The sequence below is a fragment of the Rhinoderma darwinii genome, chromosome 4 (genome assembly GCF_050947455.1).
Source record: "Rhinoderma darwinii isolate aRhiDar2 chromosome 4, aRhiDar2.hap1, whole genome shotgun sequence".
In the NCBI taxonomy this organism is placed as follows: domain Eukaryota; kingdom Metazoa; phylum Chordata; class Amphibia; order Anura; family Rhinodermatidae; genus Rhinoderma; species Rhinoderma darwinii.
The window spans coordinates 3,125,587-3,148,346 of NC_134690.1; the positions used below are offsets into that span (position 1 = coordinate 3,125,587).

Below are 22,760 nucleotides of genomic sequence, written 5' to 3' on the forward strand. Positions count from 1 at the left end.
GTGGACCGGGCTAGGCATTTGCGTAAGATCACGTTACGTGCATTACAGTCATTGTTGGGTAGGCTTAACTTGGCTTGCAGGATTATGCCCATGGGCCGGATTTTCAGCAGGCGGCTGTCGGGAGCAACGGCTGGGGGACAGCCCCTCATCATTTTATTCGTCTGACACAGGCGCTGAGGGCGGATTTGGCAGTTTGGTTTGAGTTTTTACATCGTTATAATGGGAGGTCCTTGATCATGGCCCCGGTGGTTGACAGCGTGGATTGGGAGCTGTTTACAGATGCTGCGGGGGGCGTGGGATTTGGGGCTTACTGCAGGTGTCAGTGGTGCGCGGCGCGGTGGCCTGAGGAATGGGCGGAGTTGGGTTTGGTGAAGAACCTGGCATTCCTAGAGCTGTTTCCCATAGTAGTGGCGGTGGAAATTTGGAATGAGAGGTTTCGGGACAGTAAGGTACGGTTCCATTGTGACAACTTGGGCGTGGTGGGGGCTATTAACAACGTGTCAGCGTCATCCCCCCCGGTCGTCCGGCTGTTGAGGCACTTGGTTTTACGTTGCTTGTCTTTGAACGCCTGGGTTGTGGCGGTTCATGTGCCAGGGATCAAAAATGACATCGCAGATTCTCTTTCTCGCTTGCAGTGGGAGCGTTTCAGGATGGTGGCTCCGGACGCGGAGGAGGACGGGATCGCTTGCCCAGAATGGGTGTGGGGGCTGGGTTACGAGCCGCAGGAGGTTTGATTCAGGTTTCGCTTGCTCAGGGTACTTGGGCTGCTTATGATTCGGCATGGCGGGAGGGGGAGAGTTGGTTGGCAGTTCTGGAGGGTGTAGTGACGGATGATGATCGGGTGGTGGCGTTGTTCGTTTTCTGGGGCAAGTCTCGGGGGCTGGTCAGTGTCCAAGGTAAATCGTTTTGTGGCAGCCCTGGTTTTTGGTTGTAACGTCCGGGGGTACACGGATGTTACAAAACGTTTTTGGGTTGGCCAGGCCCTGAGGGGGTACAGGAGAGGGAGGACGTTGCCGGATCGGCGGCGCCCAGTGTCTTTTATGTTGCTGGAACAGTTGTGGGGGGTGTTGTGTGACATTTGTTTTTCCAGCTACGAGGTGATCCTGTATAGGTTGGCGTTCTCGTGGGCATTTTTGGGGCCCTGAGGGTCGGGGAGCTGGTGGCTCCCAGCACAAGGAGACCTGGGGGGTTGAGAATGGAAGATGTGTTGGTAACGGATTGGAGCGTGTGCGGCTGTTGGGATTGGAGGAGGCTTTGTTCCCCCCCATTATTTTCGGATTGGGGCAGCGACAGAGGCGGTGGCATGGGGATTGGGTGAGGAAGTGGTAAAGCGGATAGGTCGATGCAATTCCCGCCGTTTCCAGCTGTATGTGCGCCCTCAGTTTATATGATAGTCCAGTCGTAATCCCTCCTTCTCTACACTCCCTCCTGCCCCCCTCGTCGCTTTTTCTCTCCTCCTCCATGTTTCGCTTGCATCCTTACTCGTTTTGTTAATCAGTGGTTTTCTTTTTCAGGACCCGCGGGCCGATTGGTGTGGATAGTCGGGCATTCCTACGTTCATTGGGGGGCGGATGTTCGTCCGGACGGGCGGCAGTTGGGTTTTCGGCGGGAAGATGTAGTCGTGCGGTGGCTGGGGAGTAGGGGGATGCTGTGGAGTCGGGTGTTGCCGGACGTGCATCGGTTTGCGCTGATGGACAGGGCCCCGGATGTCTTGGTGTTACATGTCGGGGGTAACGATTTGGGTAGTCGTCCTTTTCGTGAGTTGATCAGGGATATAAAATACGATCTACTCAGGTTATGGTCCGTTTTCCCGGGTATTAAGGTGGTGTGGTCAGAGATTGTCCCGCGGAAGGTTTGGCGGCATGCAAGATCGGTGCCGCGGTTAAATAAAGCCAGGGTTAAGGTTAATCGGGCAGTTTCGTGGTGAGAAACGGGGGGGTCTTCGTGCGTCATTATGACTTCGAGGATGGCCAGGATAATTATTGGCTAGGTGATGGTGTGTACCTGACGGCCGTGGGGATTGACCTGTGGACTCTGCGCCTGCAGGAAGGTATCGAAAGGGCCCTCTTGTTGGGTGGGGGCTCGCATACTTAAAGGTGTCTAAGTATGTTCGTGTGGCGGATTGGGGGTCCTTGGAGTTGGTGGTAAATTACTGTGGGGGGGATTCATAGGGGGTATGGTCCCTCCCCAATTTATTATGGTTGGTAGTCTGGTCAATTTGGGCTCCTGCTGGGTGGTGTCCCGAGGAGTGGTCAATTTGGGCTCCCGCTGGGTGGAGTCCCGGGGAGTGGTTGCGGTTGAGGTCAGCCAACTACAGGTATAACGGTGCCCCTGAGCCAGTAGGGTGACGGCTGGGAGTAAAATACTATGCAGGTGGGCTGTTTCGTGACAGACTTTTGTAGCTCCAAGGACTCCCCTTCCATTGTTATTATTATTTGTAAATTGTTGTTCTTGATGTTTGTTTGTAAATAAAATGGCTGCTGTGGCCAAATTTATCCAACCCAAGTGTCTGAGTCTTATTAGAGGGACAGGGGGTTTGGGATAAGGTATGGCCATTAATGGGGAAGGTGAGTAGGTGAAGCCACTTCCCCCCGGTAGGAGTGTACGCACTCTACAGTCCCCTGATCAAGGTAAACCGGTAGTACCCAAGGCTCTCTTGATGGCAGGTGCAATGATGGTGTGTGGCCTCACATGTGCCTCCAAGACTGCAAGGATCGATTTGGTAAGATTCAATTGGTAGGTCCCAGGATTTACAGCTGTTGCCAGTAAATTCTATTAGAGCTTTTTGATTTGCCTACAGAACAGTCCTGGCAGACCGGTGCCAACCTTATTATCATACCCGCCTCCCATGGAGAGACCTTCCAGAAAATACAAACTGTTTTCATTCAGCTACCTAAGATATTTGGATATGTGGATAAGGGTGTTAATTTGTTCTCAGAAAAAATTGTTTTCATATAAAATATATGGTATCTGTGAATATTTCTGTAGGTAGGAGCTGTTACAGGTAATCAGCTCAGAACAAGGTACAAATCCTGCTGAAAAGTGTTAGACCAAGTGCAAACCAAAATGTACCCAGTAGCTACACCGTTTCTTGATACCCTGTCCAAGGGAACAGAGATACGTTTTTTTTATAAAGGTGTTTGACTTAGTCCAATGGCTTGCCACTTTTGTTGCAAGTACTTAGAACAGTTTTTATAGAGAATGTAGATGTTGTTGTTATCACCACGTGAACATGGATTGTAACAATTTATTTAGCAAGTGCCATCAAATTTGAACTAAAATACTTAAAAATAATGGACTCTATCACTGAGACGCGGCAGGTGCAGCCTGAGCCAATACAACGCACATGAACTGACGGCAGTGTCACAATTCTAAGCAGCCGTGCAGACAAGCAACTTGCCGGAGGAAGAGGATTTAGATGTGGAGGGTTTGTGGCAGTCACAATAAAACTCCACTAATCCCCCTACGAGGGAACTCACCCCAGGCTCACATTATACGATGCTGTGTACAGCCCGGGGACGTACACTAACAGGTGATGGTGACTGACAGATGAGAGGGACCAAACCAAGTCCTGCTGACATCAGCAATTGTCAAAGTAAGGCAAAGGCCAAAGACCTGAATGAACCAGTCGACAACATCCAAGTGTTTTACAGCAGAAGATAAGTGACCAGGAGGAGGGTAATAATAAATCCCCCAGTGGACACCACTGTACAGTCTGATTCCACAACTGTGTGGGTTACACTAAGGGTGACAGTCAGTGAAGAACAGAAGACATAAGGCAGATGAAAATGTACAGGACTTGTCAATGCACTGATGGGATCCAAACCTGAGGGGGAAGTATTGAGATTGGTGATAGCATTATTTTATTAGTTGAGACCCTATTGTTTATATTGTTTGAGGTTTATAATTATAAAGTACTAGCAGAGTTACCTGGCTTTGCACGGGTCTATTTGTTTGTTGTTTGTGTGTTTGGTTAAAAACTTTGTTTCCTATTCATATGCCTCAGTCTGCTGGGGAGTTTCAGCCGCTCGCTGTTTGCTGTGACGTATATTGTCAGCCTGGAGACGGGCTTGGGTCTGTTGAGAGGTTTTGGCATATCGGACAGCAGCCATGTGCTTTGCTGCAGGAGTCTGTTGTCCAAGTTCAGGGTTCCTTTTTGGAAAGGGGTTCAATTTATGAGAGTGCTGAAATCCAGTATAGGTCCAGTGTAGTATACGTACAGTCCATTCATGGCGAGTAAAGAAATATGGCTGGATTGTTATGGAAACCCGGTGTAAAACAAAAATGACTGGGTTGTTATGGGAACCTGGTGTACAACTGTGTGTATGTCAGTGAGGCTAAGAATGAAAAACCTGCAAGCTTCTATTGGCTAATACGGGTCATGTGATATGATATGGAGGAGGACCCTTGATGTGGAAGCCAGTGGTGCCATATTTTCTTTTGTGAATATGTCAAGAACGGTAGAGCCTACAGAGCTGAAACCATTGGAAGCCTGTGACTTACTTATGTGCCAAATTTGGTGCAGATTGGTCCAGTCATTTGGCTGTGCATATAGAACATACAACAGAAAAAAGTACCCAGCGCTGCCCGGGTATAACGTGTCCGTCTGTCTGTTTGTGTATTTATTGGATTTGTTCCAGGGGTGCGCAGGAGGCCAATCCATGCCATTGTATTTTCTTGGTTTACAGGGAAATCGCTAGTAGCTGTCACGGTGCGTGGTGTGGACCCACTGGGCCATACCGCGTAGCGGAACAGCAGCTGGCCAAACAGGTACAATACAAATTCAATAGTCCAGGAAGGGTAATTGAGGCAATGTAGACAGTAGCGGTGATTCAGGCTGAAGATAAGGCTCCGGCAGTAGACAGACACCCGGCGGGGTGTGACGCAGTAGAGGCAGCGGAAGACACAATTCGACTTCAACGCTAGATGGCAAAAGCAGAAGCGGCAAAAGCGAAAGCCAGCTTCGCAGAACAGGAAATACAAATAAAGCAAGATAAAGCGCGCCTTGAACCAACTCTAGAGAAACTCACTGTTGAGAAAGAGACAGTGGCAGCCTTAACAGAAGCAGAATTTCTACAAACCGTAGAACTTCCAGAAATCGACAATCTTTGCGGCGTTCTCCAGCCGGAACTTGAACACCAAGATCCAGAACAGCGTACCTTACAATACGTCTATCAACATTCCAAGTTAGAATACGATACTGACTTCAAGCTTAACACAAAGGGTTTTAATAACAAGCCAAACCACCCTGATTATTCGGACCGCCAGAAAATCGACTATCAGTCTCCTTACTGCAAACAAGAGAATACAACTTCTCTTCAGAGCAGAAGATCAAAAACCCGCTCCAGCTAAGAGAGACGCCCTTCACTTCAGAACGGTACTACACAGGTTGTGCTAGACCAGAGACTCCCAACAGGTATGGTCGCACACCACACATGCACTCTGGCAACACACCAGTAGTCGGATCTAATGTTAATCAAGCCACAATGGACTTTGCCAGGTTCCTTGTTCGACGTGAGCTGGTCACCAAGGGACTTGTAAAGTTCAGCGATCGCGCTGAAAACTACAGAGCTTGGAGAAGCTTCCTTCCAAAATGCCACCAGAGACTTAGATCTATCATGTAGTGAGGAACTGGATCTCCTAGTAAAGTGGTTCGGAAGTGAGTCCGCCGAACACGCTAAAAGAATCAGAGACATCAATGTAAATTATCCAGATGTCGGTCTTAAAAAGGTCTGGGACAGACTTGAAGAGTGCTATAGTTCAGCTGAAGTCATAGAAAGTGCCTTATTCAAGAGAATCAAGGACTTTCCTAAAATAGCGAACAAAGGCTATACAAAGCTTAGGGTGTTAAGTGATCTGTTAATGGAGTTGTGTGTCGCAAAGGCAGAAGGGGATCTGGTAGGATTGACATTCCTTGACACTGCAAGAGGTGTAAACCCTATAGTTCAGAAGCTCCCATACAACCTTCAAGAGAAATGGGTTATGCATGGTTCTAGATATAAACAGACTTACAATGTACCATTTCCTCCATTTAATGTGTTTGTAGATTTTGTCTCTGACCAAGCTAAAATTAGAAATGATCCTAGCTTTGATTTCACGCTGTCATGTGCCGCCACCCCTGTTAGTAAACCTCGTAGAGCAATGGTGGAGATCCACAAAATTAACGTTTCCTCCACAGGTTCAGTCCATAAAGAGTTCAGATCCCTTCAAGGAGACAAACCCAAAGATTCGAGCAGACAGTGTCCCTTACACAGGAAGCCACATTCCCTACTTAAGTGCAGAGCCTTCAGGGAAAAGTCATTAGAGGACCGCAAGGCCTTCCTTAAGGAAAACAACATCTGCTTGAAATGCTGTTCTTCAACATCACACATCGCCAGAGATTGTGAGGTTCGTGCAAAAATTGTATTGAATGTGACAGCACAGAACATAACACAGCTCGACACCCTGGAGCATCATCGTGGACTTCGCCCCAAGACCACGAGCATAGTGGGGAGCTAAAGGACACAAGTACTGACACTCCAGCGGTTACTTCTAAATGCACAGAGGTTTGTAGAGGTCTCATAGGAGGAAGGTCCTGCTCAAAAATCTCCCTAGTGAGAATTTACCCAGCAGACGACTGGGACAAAGCCATCAAAGTATATGCTATTCTAGACGATCAAAGTAACAAGTTGTTAGCCAAGTCTGCCTTCTTTGATAGCTTTAACGTCAGAGGCCCTGGCACCTCCTACTCTCTAAAAACTTGTGCCGGTACTGTAGAGACAGCCGGAAGGAGGGCAAGCGGCTATGTAGTCGAGTCTTTAAATGGCCAAGTGTGTCTGCCCTTACAAACCATACTGGAGTGTAACCAAATTCCCGATAACAGGTCTGAGATAGTCTTGCTCCTCAGAAGAGATATTCTATGAGTCCACAAGGTTAGGAAACAAATCAATGCCCTCACAATGCTCCATATGCACAGAGACTCGACCTAGGATGGGTCGTCGTAGGAGAGGTCTGTTTGGGAGGTGTACACAAACCGACAATAGTCAACAGCATGCTTACCAGTACACTTGAGAATGGACGTCCATCTCTCCTCCAACCATGTGAAAATCACTTCTTCATAAAGGAACTGCCACACAGCACTTCATCATCAAGTACCCTTGTAGGCTCTGCCTACGATGACTACATCGGGGATGGCAACCAAGGTCATCTAGGGTGCACAGTTTTCCGCCAGACGAATGAGGACAATCGTATGGCGATGTCATTCGAAGATAGACTGTTCCTAGACATAATGGAGCAGGGAATGGTGCAGAACGAAATGATGAGCTGGGCTGCACCTCTACCATTTAGGCCTCAAAGACAATGCGAACATAACAGAGAACAAGTTTAGAAACGATTAGTCTCTCTCAGACACAGCCTGCGAAGAAAACCAGAGATGAGAAACAACTTCTTTACCTTCATGGAAAAGATATTCCAGAACGGACATGCGGAGTTAGCACCTATACTTCCAGACTCTGAAGAGTGCTGGTACCTGTCCCTGTTTGGAGTGTATCACCCGAAGAAACCAGGTCAGATCAGAGTAGTATTTGACTCAAGTGCCAAGTATGAAGGTGTCTCGTTGAATGACGTCCTGATGTCAGGCCCGGATCAAAACAACAAGCTCTTGGGAGTACCTCTACGCTTTCGCAAAGACTCTGTTGCATTCATGGCTATGGCTTATATCCAACAGATGTTCCATTGCTTCCTCGTCAAAAAAGAACACAGACAGGATGTCAATCCCTCTAAAGATGTTACAGAGTATCGAATGAAGGTACACATCTTCGGTAATAGTCCTTCCCCTGCAGTCGCCATCTATGGGCTGAGGCGTGCGGCTCAAGAGGTCGAAACGAAGTACGGAATGGATGTCAGACTCTTCGTAGAAAAGGATGGCTATGTGGACGACTGTTTGAAATCAATGCCCACAAAAGAAACCACAATCTGTCTTCTGAAGAGCGCCCAGGAGATGCTCGCTCTATCTAACCTGAGGTTACACAAGATCGCTTCTAACAGACAGAAATTGAGGGAAGCCTTTCCTTCTCATGACCACTCAAAAGACTTAAATGATTAGATCTAGGCATCGACTCCCCTCCCATGCATTGGTGCCTTGGCCTACTCTGGGACCTAAAAGCTGATACGTTCACCTTCCAGGCCAGCAGAGAAGAAAAACCCTTCACTCGCAGAGGAGTACTGTTGGCCATAAGCAGTTTATACGACCCACCGGGATTTGCGGCTCCTGAACCATCGAAGGTAAAGCTATGTTGAGAGACTTCACCAGGGAAGTGTCGAACTGGGATGCTCCTCTTCCCATGAAGGAAAGAGCCATGTGGACGGCTTGGAGAAATTCCCCCACAGCCTTATCTGATTTTCACATAGCATGCCGGTACGCTTCTGTACCAACTGCCACGGTTGAGACACAAAGACTTTGTATTTTCTGTGACGCTTCAGTCAAAGCAATTGCTGCTGTAGCTTACTTAAGGATGATAGATACCAGCGGACAATGCCACGTAGGGTTCGTCATGAGCAGAGCAAAATTAGCGCCACTCCTTGAACACACAATACCACGCCTAGAACTTTGCACCCCTGTGTTAGCAGTGGCGTTAGCCAAACTCATCACTACGGAAATGAACATGGAGATTAAAGACGCCGAGTTTTACACTGACAGCAAGATAGTACTAGGATACATCTGTAACTTAACTAGACGTTTCTATGTCTATGTAAGCAACAGAGTGCTAAGGATTAGAAGATCTACCTCTCCCGAACAATGGCATTACGTACCTACGCATCTCAACCCTGCAGACCAAGCAACCAGATCCATTGCCGCTAACCGTCTCAAAGACAAAATCTGGTTTACAGGCCCTACGTTCTTGTATAGACCGATGCCCAGCACAGCAGAAACCGCCATGTTTGAACTAGTGGACCCACATACAGATGTTGAGATACGCCCTCTGGTATCTGCGTTGCATACGGAGACTGTGGACAGCCACCTGCTATCTCATCGATTCAGCAGATTCTCTACTTGGAGATCACTTGTCCGTGCAATCACCTGCTTGACTCACATGGCTCGGTCATACAAGGCAACCTCGTCAGCAAATAAAAGGGACTGTAAAGGCTGGCATCGTTGTAAACATGTTTACATGGCTCTCGATCTGGAACAGTCAAAAAATTTAATCATCCGAGCTGTACAGCATGAAAACTATGTCAAGGAAATCGACTGCGTAATCAGTCAGAGACCCGTACCCAAAGACAGTGTTCTGAGGAAACTTGACCCAGTCATCGATGAAGATGGGCTTTTAAGAATAGGAGGACGCATTATGGAAGCCAAGGTAGATTTTGTAGAGAAACATCCCTTTATAGTTCCCGGACAGCATCATAAAACTACTCTGGTTGTGCAACATCACCATGAGCAAACAAGGAACCAGCCTCGTCTGTTCACAGAAGGAGACTTACGATCAGCTGGACTGTGGATAGCTGGAGCAAAGAGATGTGTGTGCAGATTCATCTTTAAATGTGTTACTTGTCGGAAATTTCGTGGTATGTCACAGACCCCAAAGATGGCGAATCTCCCGTATGATCGACTTAGCACAGATACACCCTTCTCCAATGTCGGCCTAGATGTGTTCGGTCCTTGGTTTGTGGTTGTCTGGCAAACCAGTGGAAGCCGTGCGAACGGGAAACGTTGGGCAGTTATGTTCACTTGTATGTCCATCAGAGCTGTCCACATAGAAGTAATCGAATCTATGGATACTTCATGCTTCATAAACGCTGTCCGCCGTTTCATTGCCATCAGAGGACCTGTCAAACATATTCGTTCTGACCGAGGCACAAACTTTGTTGGAGCAGCAAGGGAACTACAACTCTCTTCTAACTTGGACGCTAAAAACGTAGGAAGATACCTTAGTGGACAAGGATGTACTTGGACCTTCAACCCACCACACTCTTCACACATGGGAGGTGCTTGGGAGAATGATAGGCATCGCACGTAGAATCCTCTACTCAATCTTCTTACAAGTAGGATCTACAAAGCTGACTCACGAAAGCTTGACCACCTTTATGGCGGAAGTATCAGCCATCATAAATGCCAGACCCTTGAATCCGATTTCCAGTGATCATGATGACCCAACAGTTCTCACCCCCGCCACGCTGCTTACTCAGAAGACTGACACTATTTGCACGCCACCTGGAGAATTTAATGCTAAAGACCTCTACAGAAGTCGATGGTAGGCAAGTACAGAGTCTCACCAACACTTTCTGGGACAAGTGGAAAAAGCAATACATTCCCACTCTACAACCAAGGAGAAAGTGGCAAATCAGCAAGCCTCACCTCCAGCCTGGCGATGTGGTGCTAATGAAAGATTGCCAGTCACGAAGAAATGAGTGGCCGTTAGGTCTTATTACCAAGACATTCCCGAGTAATGACGGAAATATACGTAAGGTCGAAGTAAAAGTACTGTTTTCATCCAACGAACACAATAGTGATGTCGGCTGACGTCAAACGGGGAGTATTCTGGCCTCGCCAGCTAGTCCAGTTACTTACATAATAATACCTCTTTTTTTTGTGTATGATTACCAGTACAGATATTGCAATTGCCTGTTCTTGTACCCCATCTATATTATATTGTATGGTTATAGCACCATCTCCTGGTGGTTTAGTGTATGCCTAGATTGTCGTTTTCTATGTATTATGGGAAAGCTCCTGAGGCATTGTGGATTATTTCCTGTTTGTGTATGAGTAGCAGCCATTATGCCCATCAGTGTGAGGGGCCACTCTCCATTTCTACCTCAAGTTCAGTGCCAACAGCCTGTTCTAAGCATAGTCGGTAAGATCAATATCTATATGTTATATCCTGTGGTTCACTGTATGTTTTGCTGTATCAGATAGCACTTTGTCAGCTTGTATTATTACCTCATGTTATATTGTGTGTGTAGCAGATTATTTGTATCCTATGCACTGTACAGTTGATATATTCTGAATACTGCTGTTATTTCATCCTATAGTTTCACCCTTTCCTGTCTACCAGCAATAAAGAGAAAGATTACAGTTTCACAGCCTTTTTCTTAAGAAGACAGGGGGTTTAGCTACATATCAGATTACACACCGTGCTAACGTGTATAAGGACAGAATATCGGCCGTCAGAGGGTAAGTCAGAACGATGGGCCGGGGCCATAGACGTTACAGTAGCCCTATATACCCCGGCAGTTACACGCTCTTTATTTCAATTTTAACTTCCTAAATACCTAACAGCTGAACTGGTAGGAAATGGAGTCATAAGACTGTGACAGAGCCTGTAGATTTTACAACATTGACAGTTTTATTACCAGTTGGCCATAGACTATGGTTGGATCAAAATTGAAAACAGCATCATGCATGAAAGCCGCTCATTAGCACGCTGAACTTGACGTGCTCTATCAGCTTGCTTTCTGGGATGGGTTCTGCGCTTCTGAGAGCCAAATGTCTGATCTGCTGCTGAGAAAGCCTGAGTTTGCTGAGGAGTTTCAGCAGCTCGAGCAGCAGTATGACACATTTGATCAGCTTGCCGTAGGGCAAGAGGAGTCCCTGCAGCTAGCAATGCAGCTTTCCTCCTAGCCATCAGTAATCTGATTGGTTGCTATGGGTAACCACTCCCATGTACCTTCCCATCTAGGATTATCTTGTAAAGTGCACTACATGCTACTGCCAGATAAAAAACACCTTTACTATAAAAGCTAATGTCTTTATTCGCTTTAATAGTATTATATCGTGATCATGTGATAATAGCTGATAACAGAGAACAACAACAAGGTCGGTAGGAGCGGTGTAGTATTTATATATTGCTGATCCGAGTGACTACTTACCAGTGGTTTCCCTTAAACTATTCCTCATTTCCTTGTCCCTTTCCCAGTTCCCTTTGTTCCTCCCTCCTTCCTTGCATTATAATAGTTATCGCTCACTGGTTGGCACAGTACGACTTGTACTGAGCTCTAGCATTCGATATGATCTAATTCTATATATAGTTTAAGAGCGGTATAGTATATGAGCGGTGTAGTATATGAGCGGTGTAGTATATCAGCGGTGTAGTATAGGAGCGGTGTAGTATAGGAGCGGTGTAGTATATCAGCGGTGTAGTATAGGAGCGGTGTAGTATATGAGCGGTGTAGTATATGAGCGGTGTAGTATATGAGCGGTATAGTATATGAGCGGTGTAGTATAGGTGCAGTGTTAGTATAGGTGCGGTATAGTATAGGAGCGGTATAGTATAGGAGCGGTGTAGTTTTGTGGTTTAGTATAGGTGTAGGGTAATATAGGAGCAGTGTAGTATAGGAGCGGTGTAGTATAGGAGTGATGTAGTATATGAGCCGTGTAGTATAGGAGCGGTATAGTATAGGAGCGGTGTAGTATATCAGCGGTCAAGTATATGTGCGGTTTAGTATAGGTGTAGGGTAATATAGGAGCGGTGTAGTATAGGAGCGGTAAAGTATAGCTGCGGTATAGTATATGAGCCGTTTAGTATATAAGCGGTGTAGAATAGGAGCGGTGTAGTATATGAGCGGTGTAGTATATGAGCGGTGTAGTATAGGAGCAGTGTAGTATAGGAGCGGTGTAGTATAGAAGCGGTGTAGTATAGAAGCGGTGTAGTATAGGAGTGGTGTAGTATAGGAGCGGTGTAGTATAGGAGCGGTGTAGTATAGGAGCGGTGTAGTATAGGAGCGGTGTAGTATAGGAACGGTGTAGTATAGGAGCGGTGTAGTATAGGAGCGGTGTAGTATAGAAGCGGTGTAGTATAGGAGCGGTGTAGTTTTTAGCGGTGTAGTATATGAGCGGTGTACTATAGGAGCGGTGCAGTAAGTCAGCGGTGTAGTATATGAGCGGTGTAGTATATGAGCGCTGTAGTATATCAGTGGTGTAGAATATGAGCGGTGTAGTATGGGTGCAGGGTAATATAGGAGCGGTGTAGTATTGGAGCGGTGTAGTATTGGAGCGGTGTAGTATATGAGCGGTGTAGTATATGAGCGGTATAGTATATGAGCGGTGTAGTATAGGTGCAGTGTTAGTATAGGTGCGGTTTAGTATTTGAGCGGTGTAGTATAGGTGTGGTATAGTATATGAGCGGTGTAGTATATGAGCGGTGTAGTATATGAGCGGTGTAGTATAGGAGCGGTGTAGTATAGGAGCGGTGTAGTATAGGTGCGGTATAGTATATGAGCCGTTTAGTATATAAGCGGTGTAGTATAGGAGCGGTGTAGTATATGAGCGGTGTAGTATATGAGTGGTGTAGTATATGAGCGGTGTAGTATATGAGCGGAGTAGTATATCAGTGGTGTAGTATGTCAGTGGTGTAGTATATGAACGGTGTAGTATATGAGCGGTGTAGTATATGAGCGGAGTAGTATATCAGTGGTGTAGAATATGAGCGGTGTAGTATATGAGCGGTGTAGTATATGAGCGGAGTAGTATATCAGTGGTGTAGAATATGAGTGGTGTAGAATATGAGCGGTGTAGTATATGAGCGGAGTAGTATATCAGTGGTGTAGAATATGAGCGGTGTAGTATGGGTGCAGGGTAATATAGGAGCGGTGTAGTATTGGAGCGGTGTAGTATAGGAGCGGTGTAGTATATGAGCGGTGTAGTATATGAGCGGTGTAGTATATCAGTGGTGTAGTATATCAGCGGTGTAGAATAGGTGTAGGGTAATATAGTAGCAGTGTAGTATATGAGCGGTGTAGTATAGATGCAGTGTGGTATATGAGCGGTGTAGTATATGAGCGGTGTAGTATATGAGCGGTGTAGTATATGAGCGATGTAGTATAGGAGCGGTATAGTATATGAGCGGTGTAGTATAGGAGCGGTGTAGTATAGAAGCGGTGTAGTATATGAGCGGTGTAGTATATGAGCGGTGTAGTATATGAGCGGTGTAGTATATGAGCGGTGTAGTATAGGTGCGGTATAGTATATGAGCGGTGTAGTATAGGAGCGGTGTAGTATAGAAGCGGTGTAGTATATGAGCGGTGTAGTATATGAGTATTGTAGTATAGGAGCGGTGTAGTATAGGAGCGGTGTAGTATAGGAGCGGTGTAGTATAGGAGCGGTGTAGTATAGGAGCGGTGTAGTTTTTAGCGGTGTAGTGTATATAAGCGGTGTACTATAGGAGCAGTGTAGTATGTCAGCGGTGTATTATATGAACGGTGTAGTATATGAGCGGTGTAGTATATGAGCGGTGTAGTATATGAGCGGTGTAGTATAGGAGCGGTGTAGTATATGAGCGGTGTAGTATATGAGCGGAGTAGTATATGAACGGTGTAGTATATGAGCGGTGTAGTATATGAGCGGAGTAGTATATCAGTGGTGTAGTATGTCAGCGGTGTAGTATATGAACGGTGTAGTATATGAGCGGTGTAGTATATGAGCGGAGTAGTATATCAGTGGTGTAGAATATGAGCGGTGTAGTATATGAGCGGAGTAGTATATCAGTGGTGTAGAATATGAGCGGTGTAGTACGGGTGCAGGGTAATATAGGAGCGGTGTAGTATTGGAGCGGTGTAGAATAGGAGCAGTGTAGTATATGAGCGGTGTAGTATATGAGCGGTGTAGTATATGAGCGGTGTAGTATATGAGCGGTGTAGTATATCAGCTGTGTAGTATATGATCGGTGTAGTATGAGCGGTGTAGTATAGGAGCGGTGTAGTATTGGAGCGGTGTAGTATATCAGTGGTGTAGAATATGAGCAGTGTACTATATGAGCGGTGTAGTATATGAGCGGTGTAGTATATGAGCGGTGTAGTATATTAACGGTGTAGTATATGAGCGGTGTAGTATATGAGCGGTGTAGTATATCAGCAGTGTAGAATAGGTGTAGGGTAATATAGTAGCAGTGTAGTATAGGAGCGGTGTAGTATATATGCAGTGTGGTATATGAGCGGTGTGGTATATGAGCAGTGTAGTATATGAGCGGTGTAGTATATGAGCGGTGTAGTATATGAGCGGTGTAGTATATGAGCGGTGTAGTATATGAGCAGTGTAGTATAGGAGCGTTGTAGTATAGGAGCGTTGTAGTATAGGAGCGTTGTAGTATAGGAGCGGTGTAGTATAGGAGCGGTGTAGTATATATGCAGTGTGGTATATGAGCGGTGTGGTATATGAGCGGTGTAGTATATGAGCGGTGTAGTATATGAGCGGTGTAGTATATGAGCGGTGTAGTATATGAGCGGTGTAGTATATGAGCAGTGTAGTATAGGAGCGTTGTAGTATAGGAGCGTTGTAGTATAGGAGCGTTGTAGTATAGGAGCGGTGTAGTATAGGAGCGGTGTAGTATAGGAGCGGTGTAGTTTTTAGCGGTGTAGTATATGAGCGGTGTACTATAGGAGCGGTGTAGTATGTCAGCGGTGTATTATATGAGCGGTGTAGTATATGAGCGGTGTAATATATGAGCGGAGTAGTATATCAGTGGTGTAGAATATGAGCGGTGTAGTATGGGTGCAGGGTAATATAGGAGCGGTGTAGTATATGAGCGGTGTAGTATATGAGCGGTGTAGTATATGAGCGGTGTAGTATATGAGCGGTGTAGTATATGAGCGGTGTAGTATATGAGCGGTGTAGTATATCAGCTGTGTAGTATATGAGCGGTGTAGTATGAGCGGTGTAGTATAGGAGCGGTGTAGTATTGGAGCGGTGTAGTATAGGAGCGGTGCAGTATAGGAGAGGTGTAAAATATGAGCAGTGTACTATATGAGCGGTGTAGTATATGAGCGGTGTAGTATATGAGCGGTGTAGTATATTAACGGTGTAGTATATGAGCGGTGTAGTATAGGAGCGGTGTAGTATATGAGCGGTGTAGTATAGATGCAGTGTGGTATATGAGTGGTGTGGTATATGAGCGGTGTAGTATATGAGCGGTGTAGTATATGAGCGGTGTAGTATAGGAGCGGTGTATTATAGGAGCGGTGTAGTATATGAGCGGTGTAGTATAGGAGCGTTGTAGTATAGGAGCGTTGTAGTATAGGAGCGTTGTAGTATAGGAGCGGTGTAGTATAGGAGCGGTGTAGTTTTTAGCGGTGTAGTATATGAGCGGTGTAGTATATGAGCGGTGTAGTATATTAACGGTGAAGTATATGAGCGGTGTACTATAGGAGCGGTGTAGTATGTCAGCGGTGTAGTATATGAGCGGTGTAGTATATGAGCGGTGTAGTATATTAACGGTGAAGTATATGAGCGGTGTAGTATATGAGCGGTGTAGTATAGGAGCGGTGTAGTATGTCAGCGGTGTATTATATGAGCGGTGTAGTATATGAGCGGTGTAATATATGAGCGGAGTAGTATATCAGTGGTGTAGAATATGAGCGGTGTAGTATATGAACGGTGTAGTATAGGTGCAGGGTAATTTAGGAGCGGTGTAGTATTGGAGCGGTGTTGTATATAAGCGGTGTAGTATATGAGCGGTGTAGTATATGAGCGGTGTAGTATATGAGCGGTGTAGTATATGAGCGGTGTAGTATATGAGCGGTGTAGTATGGGTGCAGGGTAATATAGGAGCGGTGTAGTATTGGAGCGGTGTAGTATATTAACGGTGAAGTATATGAGCGGTGTAGTATATGAACGGTGTAGTATATCAGCAATGTATTATAGGAGCGGTGTAGTATATCAGCGGTGTAGTTTATGAGCGGTCTAGTATATGAGCGGTGTAGTATATCAGCGGTGTAGTATATGAGCGGTGTAGTATATGAGCGGTGTAGTATATGAGCGGTGTAGTATATGAGCGGTGTAGTATATGAGCGGTGTAGTATATGAGCGGTGTAGTATAGGAGCGGTGTAGTATATCGGCGGTGTAATATATCGGTGGTGTAGAATATGAGCGGTGTAGTATATGAGCGGTGTAGTATATGAGCGGTGTAGTATATGAGCGGTGTAGTATATGAGCGGTGTAGTATATGAGCGGTGTAGTATATTAACGGTGACGTATATGAACGGTGTAGTATATGAGCGGTGTAGTATATGAGCGGTGTAGTATATGAGCGGTGTAGTATATTAACGGTGTAGTATATCAGCTGTGTAGTATATGAACGGTGTAGTATATCAGCTGTGTAGTATATGAACGGTGTAGTATATCAGCAATGTATTATAGGAGCGGTGTAGTATATCAGCGGTGTAGTTTATGAGCGGTGTAGTATATGAGCGGAGTAGTATATCAGCGGTGTAGTATATCAGCCGTGTAGTATATGAGCGGTGTAATATAGGAGCGGTGTAGTTTATGAGCGGTGTAGTATATGAGCGGAGAAGTATATCAGCAGTGTAGTATAGGAGCATTGTAGTATAGGAGCGGTGTAGTATAAAAGCGGTGTAGTATAGGAGCGGTGTAGTATAGGAGCGTTGTAGTATATGTGCTGTGTAGTATAGGAGCGGTGTAGTATACTTGCGGTATAGTATATGTGCTGTGTAGTATAGGAGCAGTGTAGTATATAAACGGTGTAGTATAGGTGCGGTTTAGTATTTGAGCGGTGTAGTATAGGTGTGGTATAGTATATGAGCGGTGTAGTATATGAGCGGTGTAGTATAGGTGCGGTATAGTATATGAGCCGTTTAGTATATGAGCGGTGTAGAATATGAGCGGTGTAGTATATGAGCGGTGTAGTATATGAGCGGTGTAGTATATCAGCTGTGTAGTATATGTGTGGTGTAGTATATGAGCGGTGTAGTATATGAGCGGTGTAGTATATCAGTGGTGTAGTATATCAGCGGTGTAGAATAGGTGTAGGGTAATATAGTAGCAGTGTAGTATAGGAGCGGTGTAGTATATGAGCGGTGTAGTATAGGAGCGGTGTAGTATAGGAGCGGTGTAGTATAGGAGCGGTGTAGTATAGGAGCGGTGTAGTATAGGAGCGGTGTAGTATATGAGCGGTGTAGTATATGAGCGTTATAGTATATGAGCGGTGTAGTATAGGAGCGGTGTAGTATAGGAGCGGTGTAGTATAGGAGCGGTGTAGTATAGGAGCGGTGTAGTATAGGAGCGGTGTAGTTTTTAGCGGTGTATTATATGAGCGGTGTAGTATAGGAGCGGTGTAGTATATGAGCGGTAAAGTATAGGAGCGGTGAAGTATAGGAGCGGTGTAGTATAGGAGCGGTGTAGTATAGGAGCGGTGTAGTATAGGAACGGTGTCGTTTTTAGCGGTGTAGTATAGGAGCAGTGTAGTATATGAGCGGTGAAGTATAGGAGCGGTGAAGTATAGGAGCGGTGTAGTATAGGAGCGGTGTAGTATAGGAGCGGTGTAGTATAGGAGCGGTGTAGTTTTTAGCGGTGTAGTATATGAGCGGTGTAGTATAGGAGCGGTGTAGTATATGAGCGGTGAAGTATAGGAGCGGTGAAGTATAGGAGCGGTGTAGTATAGGAGCGGTGTAGTATAGGAGCGGTGTAGTATAGGAGCGGTGTCGTTTTTAGCGGTGTAGTATATGAGCGGTGTAGTATGTCAGCGGTGTATTATATGAGCGGTGAAGTATATGAGCGGTGTAGTATATGAGCGGTGTAGTATATGAGCGGTGTAGTACAGGAGCCGTGTAGTATAGGAGCGGTGTATTATAGGAGCGGTGTAGTATAGGAGCGGTGTAGTATATGAGCGGTGTAGTATAGGAGCGTTGTAGTATAGGAGCGGTGTAGTATAGGAGCGGTGTAGTATATCAGCGGTGTAGTATATCAGTGGTTTAGTATAGGTGTATGGTAATATAGGAGCGGTGTAGTATAGGAGCGGTGTAGTATATGAGCGGTGTAGTATATCAGCGGTTTAGTATAGGTGTATGGTAATATAGGAGCGGTGTAGTATAGGAGCGGTGTAGTATATGAGCGGTGTAGTATATCAGCGGTTTAGTATAGGTGTATGGTAATATAGGAGCAGTGTAGTATATGAGCGGTGTAGTATAGGAGCGGTGTAGTATATGAGCGGTGTAGTATATCAGTGGTGTAGTATATCAGCGGTGTAGAATAGGTGTAGGGTAATATAGTAGCAGTGTAGTATAGGAGCGGTGTAGTATATGAGCGGTGTAGTATAGGAGCGGTGTAGTATAGGAGCGGTGTAGTATAGGAGCGGTGTAGTATAGGAGCGGTGTAGTATAGGAGCGGTGTAGTATATGAGCGGTGTAGTATATGAGCGTTATAGTATATGAGCGGTGTAGTATAGGAGCGGTGTAGTATAGGAGCGGTGTAGTATAGGAGCGGTGTCGTTTTTAGCGGTGTAGTATATGAGCGGTGTAGTATGTCAGCGGTGTATTATATGAGCGGTGAAGTATATGAGCGGTGTAGTATATGAGCGGTGTAGTATATGAGCGGTGTAGTACAGGAGCCGTGTAGTATAGGAGCGGTGTAGTATAGGAGCGGTGTAGTATAGGAGCGGTGTAGTATATGAGCGGTGTAGTATAGGAGCGTTGTAGTATAGGAGCGGTGTAGTATAGGAGCGTTGTAGTATAGGAGCGGTGTAGTATAGGAGCGGTGTAGTATATCAGCGGTGTAGTATATCAGTGGTTTAGTATAGGTGTATGGTAATATAGGAGCGGTGTAGTATAGGAGCGGTGTAGTATATGAGCGGTGTAGTATATCAGCGGTTTAGTATAGGTGTATGGTAATATAGGAGCGGTGTAGTATAGGAGCGGTGTAGTATATGAGCGGTGTAGTATATCAGCGGTTTAGTATAGGTGTATGGTAATATAGGAGCAGTGTAGTATATGAGCGGTGTAGCATAGGAGCGGTGTAGTATAGGAGCGGTGTAGTATATGAGAGGTGTAGTATATGAGCGGTGTAGTATAGGAGCGGTGTAGTATAGGTGCTGTATAGTATATGAGCAGTTTAGTATATGAGCATTTCGTTTTAAGTAAGGGACTAACCTTCTCCCCAAGTAACCCCTTTGACTTCTTCACAGCACTAAAAGATTTACATCTATTCGCACGCAAACTGATTTTAAAAAAACTATATAGCAGGGGTGAAAGAGATCTGGGACTAAATAGCGATGTGCAGCGTGAAGCATTACTGGCCCTTGAGGAGTTATTACTTGAACAGAGCCCAGAACAAGGTACGTTCCCACGATCTATACTACCACGTTCAACGAGGTTTCCCCCTTTGGCGATCTGTCCACAAGTGGAGATTTTCACTAAATTGGTAGTAAATGACTTTAAACTCATTTCAACCAATAGACATTATGACAACCTAACAATCTCCCAACGGACTGCCTTGAAGGAATTACAGGCATATGACGATGTCGTATACAAGGCAGCAGATAAAGGGGGAAATATCGTTATCTGGCCCGTCACATTGTATGAAAAAGAGGTCTTTAGGCAGCTTAGAGATAAACAGACATACTCTAGGATGACATACAATCCAGTAGGGGCCTTTTCCTCTGAATTGGGACAGATCCTGAACTTGACCTTTGAAAAGGGAATAATCTCTAAAAAAAATCCTTGAAGGTTTAATTGTGACCTACCCCAAAATCCCGACTTTCTACTTGCTGCCGAAGGTTCACAAAAATCTGACAAATCCGCCCGGAAGACCGATTGTGTCGGGAATTGGAGGGCTTTGTGAACCGATCTGTAAGTTCATCGACTATTACTTGAAACCATTGGTCGAATGCCTACCCTCATATGTAAGGTATACCACAGACGTACTTACCCATCTGGACGGGATCACTTTAGAACCGAACATGATCCTGGTGACGGCGGATGTGGAGTCCCTCTACACTTCCATCAGACACGAGGATGGAATTGAAGCTGTCCGCCTCTTCCTGGGGATGAGCAACTGGGACAGCCAAACTTGTGACTTGATTGTGGATTTACTAAAGTACATCCTGACTCACAATCTCTTTGTGTTTAGGGATGTATTTTACTTACAGAAACAGGGCACTGCCATGGGGGCGGCGTGCGCACCGTCATATGCTAACCTGTTTCTCGGAGCTTGGGAGAGGCAGGTTTTGCATGGTGGCGGGGCCCACGCCGTGGACCATGTGCAGTGCTGGTTGCGGTATATTGACGATATACTATTCATCTTGCAGGGGACGGAGGAATTGCTTCTCGGTTTCATGCAGGAACTGAATGTCAATGACCGCAATATCAAATTGACGTACGTGGCCGATGCACACAAAGTCAACTTTTTGGACATATCCATCGAGGCAGACACCAACGGGATGCTGCAGATGGATGTGTTCAGAAAGGAGACATCTACTAACTCTTTACTACATGCCACATCGGCACACGTGCATTCCACTTTTAAGGCTGTCCCGGTTGGTCAGTTCCTTAGGATGAGGCGGATTTGCTCTTCAGATGCCAGCTTTGAGAGGCAAGCTAGGGATTTAAAATCACGATTCCAGGAAAGAGGGTATAGTAATAGATGTATCAAGAACGGCTACAGACGGGCTAAAAATATTGATAGGATGACACTTTTACACCCTGCTAAGACTGGGACTAAGGACAAGAACGTGGTTAGATTTATTTCAACTTTTAATAACCAATGGGAAACAATGCAGTCAATATTAAAGAAACATTGGCCGGTTCTGCAGACTGAACACGCCTTTTCGACCTCGCTGCCAAAAAAACGCCAGATGACGGCCAGGAGGTCTAAAAACCTTAAAGATATCCTCATCAAAAGTCACTATGTGCCCAAACAAATACACCTTTTCTCAACCAGAGGCCCTATCCAGGGCTGTTACCCATGCGGTGACTGTGTGGCCTGTGTAAATGTAGTTAGATCGACCACGTTCACATCTACAGGTGGCGAACGAACTTTTAAAATTCTGGACTACATATGATGTAATACTAGCTACGTGGTTTACTATGCCACATGTGGTTGTCCTAAAGTTTACGTTGGCCTGACCACCAGACAACTGAAAATTTGCATCAGAGAACACGTTAGGGACATAATAGCGGCAAGGGAAATTGAGGATCTAACATCACTCAAAACCATCCCCAAACACTTTAAGCTCTGGCACGGGGGAGACCCTAAGAGCTTTAAGGTTAGGGGGATTGACCGGGTACACTGTGGTGTCAGAGGTGGAGATGCGAAGACTATGTTGGCCCAAAAAGAATGCAGATGGATTTCAGTTCTGAACACCATGACGCCTATAGGTTTAAATGAAAACTTGAGCTTTGCAGCCTTCCTGTGATATTTCTACCGGTTTTTATTCTTTTAACTTTTTAATATGATATTAAAGTGCTTTCTGTCTTATTTTAGATTGTGCCTAGATCTGAATACCTATTAAAGTCCGGTATCTCTGTCCTATATATATGCCACCAACGTGAAGTCCGGGATGAATCATGGATAGAAAAAGCGATTACTCTATCTTTACTCTCCTTAGTATTATTACTATATATTTGTCATCACTAATGTAATTTATTATAATTTATATGCATATATGTACTTATATTATTGAGTCTTTTATTCTTGACACCATTGTTTTTTGTTATTTTTTACATTATTTTATTTTTCACTTTTTATTATGTATATATTTTTTATATGTGCTTTAATATGCACTCGTACACTTTCTTTATTGCATACTCTGTATTGCCTTATTCACTGTTTGTTTTTTATATAATGTAATTTGAGTTTTATGGTTATCATTTAATTTATGAAATTTATGATTGTACTTCATTATAATATTCACTGTACACAACAAAAATTCTGTTAGATTATTCAATGTATATGCATTTGCAATATGTATTTATTTAATTATTTATTTGTATTGCTGACCATGTATAATAACACTTTTTTATTACATTTGAATACAATTTATGAAATTTATATTTTAAT

The 22,760-nt window shown here is 45.0% G+C and overlaps 1 protein-coding gene across 2 annotated transcripts; it reads left to right on the forward strand.

Annotated features, from left to right (window-relative positions):
• The first annotated feature begins 10,745 nt into the window (after positions 1-10,745).
• Positions 10,746-22,394, forward strand: LOC142760596 (uncharacterized). 2 transcript variants are annotated; one of them, XR_012883323.1, is made up of 4 exons: positions 10,746-10,832; positions 11,011-11,152; positions 19,888-20,037; positions 22,185-22,394. XR_012883323.1 is itself a non-coding variant. In XM_075863786.1 (3 exons), exon 3 carries the CDS (start codon positions 20,662-20,664, stop codon positions 21,760-21,762), a length of 1,101 nt encoding a protein of 366 aa, XP_075719901.1. In that variant the 5' UTR covers positions 10,746-10,832; positions 11,011-11,152; positions 19,888-20,661; the 3' UTR covers positions 21,763-22,394. The 2 variants fall into 2 exon arrangements, 1 of the variants encoding a protein (XP_075719901.1); XM_075863786.1 differs by having other exon boundaries at positions 19,888-22,394.
• The last annotated feature ends 366 nt before the right edge of the window (positions 22,395-22,760 follow it).

What these genes read in the sequence shown, in the direction of transcription:
- LOC142760596 (XM_075863786.1), top strand. Translation starts at nt 20,662, where the DNA reads ATGATCCTGGTGACGGCGGATGTGGAGTCCCTCTACACTTCCATCAGA.